The sequence below is a fragment of the Anneissia japonica genome, unplaced genomic scaffold (assembly GCF_011630105.1).
Source record: "Anneissia japonica isolate Jap-2015-1 unplaced genomic scaffold, ASM1163010v1 scaffold640_len1575945_cov177, whole genome shotgun sequence".
Taxonomy (NCBI): Eukaryota; Metazoa; Echinodermata; class Crinoidea; order Comatulida; family Comatulidae; genus Anneissia; species Anneissia japonica.
Window position 1 is genome coordinate 265,980 of NW_022684376.1, and position 13,773 is coordinate 279,752.

The 13,773-nt window shown below is 34.3% G+C and overlaps 1 protein-coding gene across 1 annotated transcript; it reads left to right on the forward strand.

The window, feature by feature from the left end:
• Positions 1–663: 663 nt before the first annotated feature.
• Positions 664–6,001, forward strand: LOC117105251 (N-acyl-phosphatidylethanolamine-hydrolyzing phospholipase D-like; the record flags this gene model as incomplete). Its single annotated transcript, XM_033246344.1, is given in 4 exon segments — positions 664–921; positions 1,999–2,636; positions 3,379–3,493; positions 3,870–6,001. Coding segments are annotated over 4 exon segments (1,143 nt in total). The 3' UTR covers positions 4,011–6,001.
• Between the last annotated feature and the right edge of the window lie 7,772 nt (positions 6,002–13,773).

Below are 13,773 nucleotides of genomic sequence, written 5' to 3' on the forward strand. Positions count from 1 at the left end.
TGTATAAGAGACAGCCACCCCCATCACCCCCATCTCAGTGTCCGTGGCATAGAACTCTAAGTATATTTATTATGGGAAGTGGATGGTCATGGGAATTAGGTTCGTTATTGAATTAAAGTGATTGTAATAATTGTTTGCTGCAAACAATTCCGGATTGGGTGCTGTGTTAAGGGTGGGGGAGCACATTATTTTGGGGTCAACTCTTTCCTTAGATATACACTACTGTATGCAATAATTCGAGTAATAATAGACTTTTACTATTCAAAAATTACTATAATAATCAGGGTGGTTTCAGCTCGGTAAGAAAGAGAATCAAGCTTGAATGTGCAAACTGAGTGAGACTCGAGTCTCATAAGAACCGCTGAGTAGGGGTGAAAGAGGGCGAATCCCCCTTTATATGAATCCCCCTTAAACCTCCAGCACCTTGAAAAAATGTTTACAAACAATATAGGGGTGTACACCCCTTATTTCCCCCTAAATCTGCCACTAATAATAATATTTTTTTTAAATGTGTCTTTATTATAAGAAGGATTTTGACTGAATGTTAAAGAACTAAACTTTATTATTTATTTATATTATTATAAGTCATTTAATAATAAAACATAAAATTTTGAAATAATAGGTATTTCATAAATTGTTTTTTTTTTTTTTTAATTTTAATAGATCATCAAGATGTCAAGTTGCTGGCCATTTTGTAGAGAAGACGATGAAGATGATGAACCTAAAGTTGTCTCCGGCCCTTGGAATCACCGTATGGACTCGCAAGTTACACATTCTAAGAACACTGGTATCATTTGGAATAATTACGTGAATCCGTGGGAGTCGTGGTTAATGCCTGGGCTATGTGGTCTTCTTAAATGGCAGAAAACCGTTGTATGTAACGGTGAAGGTGATCATACCAACATTCCATCCGATTTAGCTGTAAGATATTGAATTGAACTTTGGTCTGCCAAGATTATCTATGGGGTGCACAGGGCCACGAGTCGCTGACATGGCCCCCAGTTGCTCCCATCACTGAAAATGTCCAAAGCAAAAAGTTACCTCACATCCCCTTATTTTGTGAACTAGCATCCCCCTCACTTAATCATAGATCCCCGCACGCTCATCAGCATCACCCCATCCCCCTATTTGAAGACTCCTAGATATACCATTAGCTTCATACATTGTTTTGTTGATTAATTGTTTTTTTTATTGTCATGTACTGTTCCATTCTCAGCTTATGATTACAATATTGTACCTCAAAATGTAGGTACCTACATACATTTCATTTTTTCATGTGTCAAAATATAATAAAACCAAGTAAATACCTATCCAGTATTTTAACGTTCATTCATCAATTTCATTTTATCATTTTAAAGTACATTAGTCCGAACAACAACTAACCCAAATTCTCAAAATATAGGCTCTGCTTTTTTTTAGAAATGATTTTGACCACAGAGTAGCCCAAAATACTTGTATTCTGTTTCAAAAAAGTCACTTTTCAAGTTTCAAAATATAAATTTGATATTATTGAATGTGGCCTATTAGCTCAGTAGTAATAATTTTATAAACCAAAATGCGCATGAGGTGAGTGATATGGTTGTCACTGAACCGTAGCATTATGCCTAGTCCTATACACCATTTTATTGGGCGTATTTTAAAATCAGCGCCATAAACGTCTGAAGACTCGCACATTTTCACATGGGGACATCTGACAGAGAAGCAACCAAAAACACTGCAGAAATGAAGCCGTACACCGGTCACAGATAAACGTTGGTAACTAGCAAAATGTCTCTGGATGTTCCCCAGTGGTAGTTCCCATGTTCTTGGAAATTTTCATTTCAAATTTGGCGAAAATGGTGTATAGATAAAAAATAAAAAAATTCTGCCTTACCGACCCAAATTTTCACATGCCACTGTATTTGTGCAACACAACAATTTTTCAGTCTTAATAAATCCACAAAAATTGTAATAATGTGAAATAGAATACAGTATATTTAAGTATATTTATATTTTCAGGAATTGGATTCGGTACTTCCTGTTAAATGTCCAAAGGGAGATGAGTGGCAGCAAGTCCCTCCTAAAGGCATGCGTGTAACTTGGCTAGGCCATGCTTCTGTGCTTGTACAATTTGATGGTATTAGCGTCTTAACAGATCCAATCTTCAGCAGTAGAGCTAGTCCTTTCTCGTTCGTTGGTCCCAAGAGGTATCGTGATGCTCCTTGCAATGTTGAAGACTTGCCGAAATTGGATGCAGTCGTAATCAGTCACGCGCATTACGATCACTTAGATGCAAAAAGTGTTTCTGACATTCATGCACGATTTGGCAATGATGTGAACTGGTTTGTACCGAAAGGTCTTAAAAAGTGGTTCAACGATAAAGGAATTAAAACGGTGGTTCATTTAGATTGGTGGGATGAAGTGCCACTGCCGAAACATGATGATGTTAAGTTTGTGTTCACACCAACTCAGCACTGGAGTAACCGTGCTCTGCATGATAGAGGCTGGTATCTTTGGGGCAGCTGGTGCGTGTTCACACGTAATCACAGTTTCTTTTTCGGCGGCGACACTGGATATTGCAATGGCTTCAAGGAGATTGGTGAGCGTTATGGTCCATTTGATTTGGCAGCCATTCCAATTGGAGCATGTGAACCTAGGTACAGTATTCTATAGCCATCAATCAGTGGTGTACCAATGAGTCTTGGGGTCAGGGGCGAAAACGTGTTCAGACACATATTTCAGTAAAGTGTTTCCTAGCCTAAAGACATTATTTATATTAAGGCTGAAAAGACTGCTTTAAAGACAATGTCGTTAAATAAAACAATTATATTGTGCAACTATAAACCATAGAATCAACTTTTATTTTCATGCACCCTGGGGCCCCATCTGGGGATTCGTCTTCGAAAGCCAATAAGCGTAACGCCATTACCATCAATACTTCTAAATAGAAAGCTGTACAGTATTTCTATTGGTATATCAATATTTACCTGAAATGTTTAATTTAATTTTTGTTCAGTTATTTTTCAACATTTGCTAAAGTTCCTGGATTCGAATGCCAGCATTTCTTCCCACAGTTATATAATAACTCCACGACCTTAATCTCAGAATAGTCACTCACTGGTTTGATAAAAATAAGATGTTTAAACAAATAATAATTCCAATGTAATGTATTATACTTTTAGGACTCCATAAATATTCATTATTTTTGTATATACAATATAACTAAGTTACTGTATATAGTGCATGCAAACATAATGAATGTATATGTATGTATTGATTATTTTAGGCATATTTGTTTACCCATCGTAGGTTAAGTCTCATTTGATTTGTATTTTTACCCATTTTTTTTTTTTTTTAAACATTCGGAATAATTAATTAATAATTTGTCTTTATCTCCAGATGGTTCATGAAACCACAGCATGTTGACCAGAAAGAAGCCATCCAAATCCATCAGGATTTAAAGTGCAGAAAATCTGTAGGGGTTCACTGGGGGACGTTTGTGCTAACGTATGAGGTGCATATGCAAATTCTTTTTATATTCATTACAAGCTTTTTTGTATTTTATATAGTATCGTAGTTACTCGGGTATAAGTCCACCTCGGGTATAAGCCGCTCCCCTACTCACTTAGTTTTACGTACCAGCCTTCCCTCGGGCACAAGCCCAGGGTATAATTTAAATGAGTGGCTTAGCTGACTTTTACATAATACTTTTAAAAAAATATATCAAATAATGGCATTGAATTATGCAGGATGAGATAGGAATTTGCCTTTTGATTGAAAAGAGGATTTCCCAGGTATAAGAACTATAGTATTTATAATATAAAAATATAAAATGTATGTATATTTGATATTGAGATCCTATTACTAATGATGTATTTTATATCTTTTAGTATTTTTTGGAACCAAAGGAGAAGCTCGTTGAAGAAATGCAGAATAAAGGTTTGGATCCAAAAGATTTCTTTACACTGGACCATGGAGAGATGGTGCTGCTCTTTTCTGAAGAAGTATCCACTCAAGACATTGAAGTTTAATCAAATTTAATCTATCATCATCTAACAAGAGGAGCTGGGTTTAGGAGAGGGGATTTCCAGGCATTAATGCTGTATGAAGGTCTATATCTCAAAGCGATATGTCAATGGATAGTTACAAAATGTTTAACTCCGGTTGGAATGTTTTTTTATTCTGATAAATAATGCCAACAAATCTGGATGAGGAAGAACACTATACTATTTTATAATATGACATTACATGATGAAAGTTATTTTATAAACCAAGCTATTTATAGAAACATTGAGAAAATTAATTATGATTAATTATGAATTGGTGTTGTAGGCCTTAAAACCTTTATGCATAGGGCCGGGTGTGTTTTAAAAGGTAGAGCTTTAAATGCTTACTACTGTGGCGGATCCAACGTATTTCCCTCCCCCACACGTTTTGCCTCTAGATTTTTTTTTAATGTCAGTATCAATATCATGTATTGAAATAAGAAAAATAGGCTCCTGATAAGAGTGATTATACTGCAGAAACTAGGTTAAAATTACTCTAAACGTAGTTCATTATGGGACAAGACCACAGCATGAACTGAAATGAACCTTAACACATTCCATTTTACAGAAAAATTTCACTACCACAGCATAGAGTGTATCCGCGCAAGTGCAGTACACTCAAAAATAGAATACAAACACAAAATATTTCAATAGGGCCTCTGGTCTTTTGGTAATATGCTACGGCGTTATCTCTACCCACTTACTTTTCTGAATTTGGTTCCCCCTGTTTGAAAAATGGATGGATCTGCCTCTGGTCTACATGTGTGTAATAATAGCATCAGAATTGTGTACAATATTATTGTGCGAGCATTGCTTCAGCTAGTTTATAGATTGATTCATTTTATTGCTGCAAAAATACTGAAATATATGTTGACATTTTTGTTGGACAATTTTTTGCTAAAAATATACCAAGGAAGATTATAATTATGTATGCATATTTTATATGTAAAATAGAAAAAAAAAAGAATTTTATAAGGACATATTATACAAAAAAAAAGTATTTGTAATACAAGTACATAATTTTAAATATAATACTGAAATAGTGTTATAAATATTGCAATATAGAATTATAGAATTTAAAAACAATAGTAAGCATTTGGATTCAAGCTTGTATAGAAACTTTGCATTATACCAAAAACAATCTATTAGTTATAAGTTATTATCATTTTTTTTATTGCTATTATCATGCATATTATATAATGAAGAAGGAGTAACTCTATTGTTGATCGTGTACCGGAAGTTAGCTATCATCAGGCATAATGAAATAAAATAAGATGTGTTAAAAAAGAACATTAACCCATAAGTAGCTTTGACCCCTGTAGACAATAATAATTAATTGGTTTTTACTTCAGTGAGTTAATAGTTGAGTTCTAATGTAAGAAGATGCATCTGCATCCACACATAGAAAAACTATATATATAATGATAACTATATATATAATGATATATATATATATATATATATATATATATATATTGATTTTTTATATCTTTTATTTTTGTAACTATGTATTGCTGACAAACTTGACTTTCTTGAGTATTATTAAATTTATATTTAATATTTCATAGATAAGTGAGCCTGTTATACAGTTCTATATAACAAAATGGAAGTACCCCCTCTTTTGATTAACAAGCGATGATTATTGTATCCAAGTATTAACTGCGGTGTTTTCCTGAATTAATTAGTATTATTAATACTAAATAGTAGTAGTATTATTTTTATTAGGTATTCTCAATTTAGCTAGCTTATTGGGGTTAGCTAATTTTTTAGTGCAATGTTTAGCTTATTTTCTGTATGCAAATAATACAATGTGCTTAAAGTAACATGGAGTGTTGTATGTATTTATCAATGTTTTAAACTCTCAAATATCTTGGCAAATTAAATTCTTTTATAAATGGCTTAACTAATGTTTTATTGATTTGATTATGTTCATCGATGTTCATTTTAAAATCACAATCAAACCAACCTCCAAAACAAGAAAGAAAAATTAAGTAGACAGATCCAAACACGAACGTATCGAGTAATTATCACTTCCACAAGCAAACACGAAAATCATAAAAAAAATACTTCTGTGAAAAGTGAAAGAACATGGCACACTGGAGTTACGAGATAGGCAATGGATGGTTGAATGATAAGACAGTGGTGGGGTCATGGTGAAATCTCCTGTCAGACGAGCATAGACCCCCCCTCTCCAGGGGCAGATCCAAGGTACAAGATAAAATTTATTGTCTCCAGTTAAAATAAACAAAAAAATTACAAAGCTCGCAAAAAGAACAATTCCAAGAAAATCACATAAAAATAGGTCAAGGTCAAACATCAAAATTCTATCAAAAAGTACAGAAAATCTAAAATTAGAAGGCCTACAATAATAAAATAATTTAAAAAGTTAGAAGAGAACAAAACAGGGTTACATATTTTATTAGGTATTCTTATGTGCCCCCCCCCCCACATTTTGCCAATAAATTTTAAAAATTTAATTGCAAATCAATGTTATGTGCTTCTCAATTACCTATTCTGAACCTGTTGTGCCCCCCGCCCCCATTTGAAAAATTCTTGGTCCGCCCCTGCTGTCGTTAATAAGCCACTTGTGTTTGGCAGAATATTATTGGCTGATCCAAAATACCGACTGTAGTTATTGTGTGAAAGTTTAAAAGTAAAATCACAAATAATTTCCATTCTACACAGAGAAATTGCTGTCTCTTATACACATCTCCAGCCGTTTAGATCAGTTATGCCCTCAACACTGGCATTTTGGATGTTGCACACCACTTGTGAGCAAATGGAGTTAAACTTTGACTCTGTCTTTCCTGATATTTGTGAATTCTAACACCTAGACCTAAACTTTTTGTTATGTAAGGAACAGGAGTTAACAGGTAATAAGTACACTTACATTAATTAAAATCGAAAGGAAAATAAGGACGGTAAGTAAACAATTAACTAATCAACATATTTGTAATAATCCTTATGCTGGCGTGAAAGCTTTCTATTTAATTTCAATATGGTTATGTAATTGAAGATAATGTATTCTACCACTGCATTACAATTCTAGAAAATACCATTCATAATTATGATACAACTTTTACTTTGATAGAACTTGAAGAAATGGCAATAGCCTCCATGTGCCTTGCCCTCAAGTCTTCCGACAGATATCAAGCACGTCACATCATCCCATATGCTTGTGAATGCATTCAGGGTGGGTACTTTAAATCAAAAGCAATTGCCAAAGCAGAGGCTAAAATACTGAAGATTCTCAATTTTAAGCTTAATACAGTAACCTGCTTAGATTTTATACATGTACAATGCGACGTAGCAATCTGTAAAACTGATATTATATGGGATAAAATGAGAATAGATTTAATAAGACGCAAGGCTATGAGAAACTTGGTCGATCACTACCAGCCGTTTAGATCAGTTATGCCCTCAACACTGGCATTTTGGATGTTGCACACCACTTGTGAGCAAATGGAGTTAAACTTTGACTCTGTCTTTCCTGATATTTGTGAATTCTAACACCTAGACCTAAACTTTTTGTTATGTAAGGAACAGGAGTTAACAGGTAATAAGTACACTTACATTAATTAAAATCGAAAGGAAAATAAGGACGGTAAGTGAACAATTAACTAATCAACATATTTGTAATAATCCTTGTGCTGGCGTGAAAGCTTTCTATTTAATTTCAACAATGCTACAGTACTCTCTTATAATAATAATTATTATTTTAGCGGCATATTTTTGTTGCATTCAGGTAAAGTATAAACACTCCCAAACAGAAGCTCCCTGTGTGACGTGTGTATGTGTGTGTGATGAAACTTGCAGCGTGCATTGGCATTTTATACTCTGAGACCGGAACGTACGTAAACTACTTTGACTAAGAGACAACAAAATAGCCAAATATTAGGTTTTTGTGAACTTACCGTAGTAATCGTTTAGATTTTAAATATCAACTATGACTTCATAAAAAAAAATACAACTTCCTGAAATTTCGTTAAATTGGATATGAATGATTAGGAATAGTAGCTAGTTAACAAAAAATAAAGAAATAAATAGGCCTAAATAAAATAATAATAATAAATGAAAAACGAAAAAAAAAAAAGTAATTTTCATAAACATAGATACAGTGTGTCTAACATTTGTAGTTCTAACAAATAATATTTTGAAACTTAAAAAGTTCTTTCGGGGACAGTCGAGGGTCCTTGCTTAACACTATTTCCCGGTCATCGGCAGCTATTAGATAATACAGTAATTTTTGATATAGTATATTAATGATAATCATCAATAATAGTAAATATGATAATTGCAATAATTTGTAAAACTTATTGTACAATTTAATATTGAGTACCATGCGCAACAAAATAAGATTATAAGTACGATCTTGCTATAAAAACAAAAACAAAAAAACCCTTATCTAAAATATAAAGAAAAAAAAATAATACTGGCCATAAGGCATTCATAAATGTAAAAAAGACTGATTATTTATATGTATTATATACAATATAGGCTTGAATTAATTTATTATTTTAGAACTAATAAATAGTGATAACATATAATAATAAAAATTATATTATGATAATACATAATATAATATATAATAATTACAACGATAACATATAGTAATATAATATTATTATTATTATTATTATTATTATTATTATTAAGGCCATTCTAGTAATAATAATCATAAATATCACTGTAGAAATTTAAACTTCCTAATATTAAATTGTATTTATTCTATTATAAGACACTTAACCTAATGAATCAAAACAATATAAAAATAGGCTGTAAAATAGGAAAACAAAATAATTCCAGTCTGAAGTCGGCGATGCTACCTCAACGTGGTGGACTGGTGTCAACATCATTTGGTAACCATGTTACCATCATGGTACCAATGATGGCTAACAGCATCACGCTTTAACAAACTTAGGTCCCACATCATCACCACCACCATCATCATCATCATCAATGCTGCAAGATCTTGGATGCGACCTGGATATGCGTAAGGAAAATAAAAAAAAAAATCTTGGTTCTAAAGAAAAAAAAATTTCTTGCGATACCCGATAATTAATTATGACATTTTACTACTTGTTTCGTTGTATCAGTTATTTTACTTTTAATACCATCATTTTCTAATGAATTTAGAAGAAGTTTGTGGTCAGTCAAGTCGATGCATTTAGAATTTCAATAAAACAAAATCGAATCAGGTCATAGACGTGTAGATTTTTATTCAATCATTTATATCGCAAAGGCATGTGACGATGAAGGGAATTTTTTAAAGCACTACAGTAGTTTATTTTATAAAACAATTTGGGAAATATAGTGTACCACAAGGGCATGTTATAGTGGCGTAACGACGAGTCACTGGGTCGAGAAAGTGGTTGAGAGGCGAACCCCATAGTACTGTAGTCAATTTTTAGGGTCCTCTTCACAATGGAATATTAAACAATAAACCAGAACTGTAGCCAGGTTCTTCAGTTTTCCAAATGAGGGTTCTCTGGGGTTCGGGGGCGAAGCCTCAGTGGGGTCAACAAAACCCCCGAAGCCAGAGGATTTTTGTGTTTTATGGGTATAAAATAATGCTATAAAAGCCGCAGTTTTTTGAAAAAAGGTCTGCAACAAAAATTCCGTCTGGGTGGGTCTACTTCTACGAGTCTGATACGTGTAGCGTGTTTTGTTGCTAATTGAATTAACATTTTTTGTGAATTCTAGTTTAACTTCATTATTTCAGAACACAGTATAAGTTCAGTTTGTAGAACCCCGGGTGGAACGTTGGCTCGGGAGTTGACATTGCGAGTCCACTTGGGACATTCGTGATTCTAGTTGACAAGGTGATTACATTGTTTTGATTTAGTTTTTGGGTGGAGTTAGAAGAGTGCTATTTATTAGTAGGCGGTTAAGCTGGCCCCCTTTGAACTTGGGGCATTGGAAGTTCCATGCTTCTGTTTGACGGGGGAACAAGTTAGTAATTTGTACTTGGAAAATCAACAATAATAACATTAAATAGGCCTACATTGGTTTACTTATTAAAAAGGACCAAGAAAAAATGGTTTGTAACTCAACGGTTGTCAAATAATAAGACAGTGGTGGGGTCATGGTGAAATCTCCTGTCATACGAGCATAGACCCCCCCTGTCCAGGGGCAGATCCAAGACACAAGATAAAATTTATTGTCTCCAGTTAAAATAAACAAAAAAATTACAAAGCTCGCAAAAAGAACAATTCCAAGAAAATCACATAAAAATAGGTCAAGGTCACAAACATCAAAATTCTATCAAAAAGCACAGAAAAATCTACAATTAGAAAGCCTACAATATTTAAGATAATGAAAAAAGTTAGAAGAGAACAAAACAGGGTTACATATTTTATTAGGTATTCTTATGTGCCCCCCCCCCCCATTTTGCCAATAAATTTTAAAAATTTCATTGCAAATCAATGTTATGTGCTTCTCACTTACCTATTCTGAACCTGTTGTGCCCCCCCCGCCCCCGTTTGAAAAATTCTTGGTCCGCCCCTGCTGTCGTTAATAAGCCACTTGTGTTTGGCAGAATATTATTGGCTGATCCAAAATACCGACTGTAGTTATTGTGTGAAAGTTCAAAAGTAAAATCACAAATAATTTCCATTCTACACAGAGAAATTGGGAGAAAAGTTTTGGGCCTAGGTCCATACATGTTAGTGTCGATTTCAGATTCTCTGTGAGTTAATAGGCCTTTACTTCATTATTTCGGAGTATTTAAATTTAGTTTGTAGAGGAGCCCGACTGGGAAACATTATTTGGGTTGTGAATTGATAATTGCAAAAAGAAGTGTTGTCATTCATGCGAGTCTACTTGGGACATTCGTGAGTTAAAAATGTGGTAGACCTTACCCTATTACATTGTTATTAAACTTGCTAGCTTTGGTTGTCTTCTACTTAAGACCATAAAGTGAAGAATAATGTTAGATGATTGCAGGTGAGTCCCTCGGCCCCGATCCCCCAGGGACGGATCAAGAATTTTTCAAACAAGAGGCACAACATATTCGGATTAGATAAGTGAGGGCGCTAATTTCAACATATGCCTTGAAATTTTAAAATTTAGTGGCAAAACAGGGGGGGGGGGGTGGGGCATCGTTCCTGTTTGGAATGGGGGCTTCTAGCCCGGATAGGCGTTCGTACGCCACTGGGCGGGTTTTCGCATTTTTTTTGCTTATTTTCATGCCTCATTTTTGGAGTTTTAAATTTTTAATATAGCATATTAGTCTACTGTAGGCTTAGTGCTGCCTTTTCATTATGTGATGATGCTTTGTATTCCTATGGTGTTGCTTGCCGGTTCGTGGAACCAGCAGTGATATGATATATTAGCTGTTGGAGTCAATAGCCAATTTGTATGATCGGCTAAAGCGCTGTCCACACTAAAACAGCTGTTGTATATAAATCTGGTTAGTTAGGGCATTACAAGCAGTGATATGATATATTAGCTGTTGGAGTCAATAGCCAATTTGTATGATCGGCTAAAGCGCTGTCCACACTAAAACAGCTGTTGTATGCGCTGTTACATGTTTTTGTCAAATAAAAAGTGATAGTTTGGACAGGGCTTTATAGATTCGAATGAAAGCTGAAGAAAATATCTATGTTCCACACGTCACATGCACAGACACCAATCCCAACGCGCGCATTGTATTATGACGTTCTCTGTCGTAAAATCGAACTTGCTTCTGACTGGTCATCAGAAGTTGCGCATCGCGTACTTTAGAACGTAACACCATCGCAACAAGTTCCATTCTTCAAACAAACCACCTCAGAAGGATTTTTATCTTTCAAATGTTCACATCGATTCACAAATTACTCTCAATAAAAGCTGAAATTATTGTTGTTTAGTACTCCCTACCTGCAAAAAACAGTAATAAAATTTAACTTGAACCAGTTCTGGTTGCTTCGAGTTAAACTGACTGCTGACGGAGACGAATATGAAAAGAAAACGATCATCAACGCAATCAAACAGTGAAGGCCAGCAGACGGAAGCATCTGTCGCGTATCCTGATGCCAATCTACGTGCCACAACAAGCAAGAGAAAACCTAAGAAGAAACGTCATTTTGCTAGAAAGACAACCGGTCCAAGACGTAAACTTACTCGGACCGAACTGGATGCGGCCATCATAACCAATAAATTTGGTGATGAGCTTGTAAAACTCAGAAACCTATTGGGGCAGCATTCCCCCAGCTCCAAAAAAAGGAACAATATCAACTCCATCACTGAACCTGTACCAATCAAAAAAGAGGATGAATTACTTATGGTGGTAGACCAACAAAACTCCTCCATAACAAACAATAATTCCATCCCTGAACCTGCAGTAAAAAACGAGGAATATGAATTACTGGTAAGGCTAGACGATCAATCATCCAACACATCAAACAATAGGCCTATCCACGAACCTACACCAAACGAAAATGAAGAATATGAATTGCTGGATTGCTTAAAAACATTAACAGAACGAGAAAACATTACTTCCTCAGATCCATGGGAAAAATACGCACCCTTTGCAGAACCCACAAGAAATCACATGTACAACTTTTTACAGTTATCCTCACCGACTTGCAACGTTATGGTTATGTAATTGAAGATAATGTATTCTACCACTGCATTACAATTCTAGAAAATACCATTCATAATTATGATACAACTTTTACTTTGATAGAACTTGAAGAAATGGCAATAGCCTCCATGTGCCTTGCCCTCAAGTCTTCCGACAGATATCAAGCACGTCACATCATCCCATATGCTTGTGAATGCATTCAGGGTGGATACTTTAAACCAAAAGCAATTGCCAAAGCAGAGGCTAAAATACTGAAGATTCTCAATTTTAAGCTTAATACAGTAACCTGCTTAGATTTTATACATGTACAATGCGACGTAGGAATCTGTAAAACTGATATTATATGGGATAAAATGAGAATAGATTTAATAAGACGCAAGGCTATGAGAAACTTGGTCGATGACTACCAGCCGTTTAGATCAGTTATGCCCTCAACACTGGCATTTTGGATGTTGCACACCACTTGTGAGCAAATGGAGTTAAACTTTGACTCTGTCTTTCCTGATATTTGTGAATTCTAACACCTAGACCTAAACTTTTGTTATGTAAGGAACAGGAGTTAACAGGTAATAAGTACACCATTAATTAAAATCGAAAGGAAAATAAGGACGGTAAGTAAACGACTAATCAACATATTTGTAATAATCTTTATGCTGGCGTGAAAGCTTTCTATTTAATTTCAATAATGCTACAATACTCTCTTGTAATAATAATTATTATTTTAGCGGCATATTTTTGTTGTATTCAGGTAAAGTATAGTCATTGATAAACACTCCAAAACAGAAGCTCCCTGTGTGACGTGTGTGTGTGTGATGAAACTTGCAGCTAATAATCAGGTGCATTAGCATTTTATACTCTGAGACCGGAACGTACGTAAACTACTTTGACTAAGAGACAACGAAACAGCCAAATATTAGGTTTTTGTGAATTTACCGTAGTAATCGTTTTTCAACTTCCTGAAATTTCGTTAAATTGGATATGAATGATTAGGAATAGTAGGTCTATTCCTAGTTAACAAAAAATAAATAAATAAATAAATAGGCCTAAATAAAAAAATAGTAATAAATGAAAAACGAAAAAAAAAAAGGAATTTTCATAAACATAGATACACTGTGTCTAACATTTGTAGTTCTAACAAATAATATTTTGAAACTTAAAAAGTCCTTTCGGGGACAGTCGAGG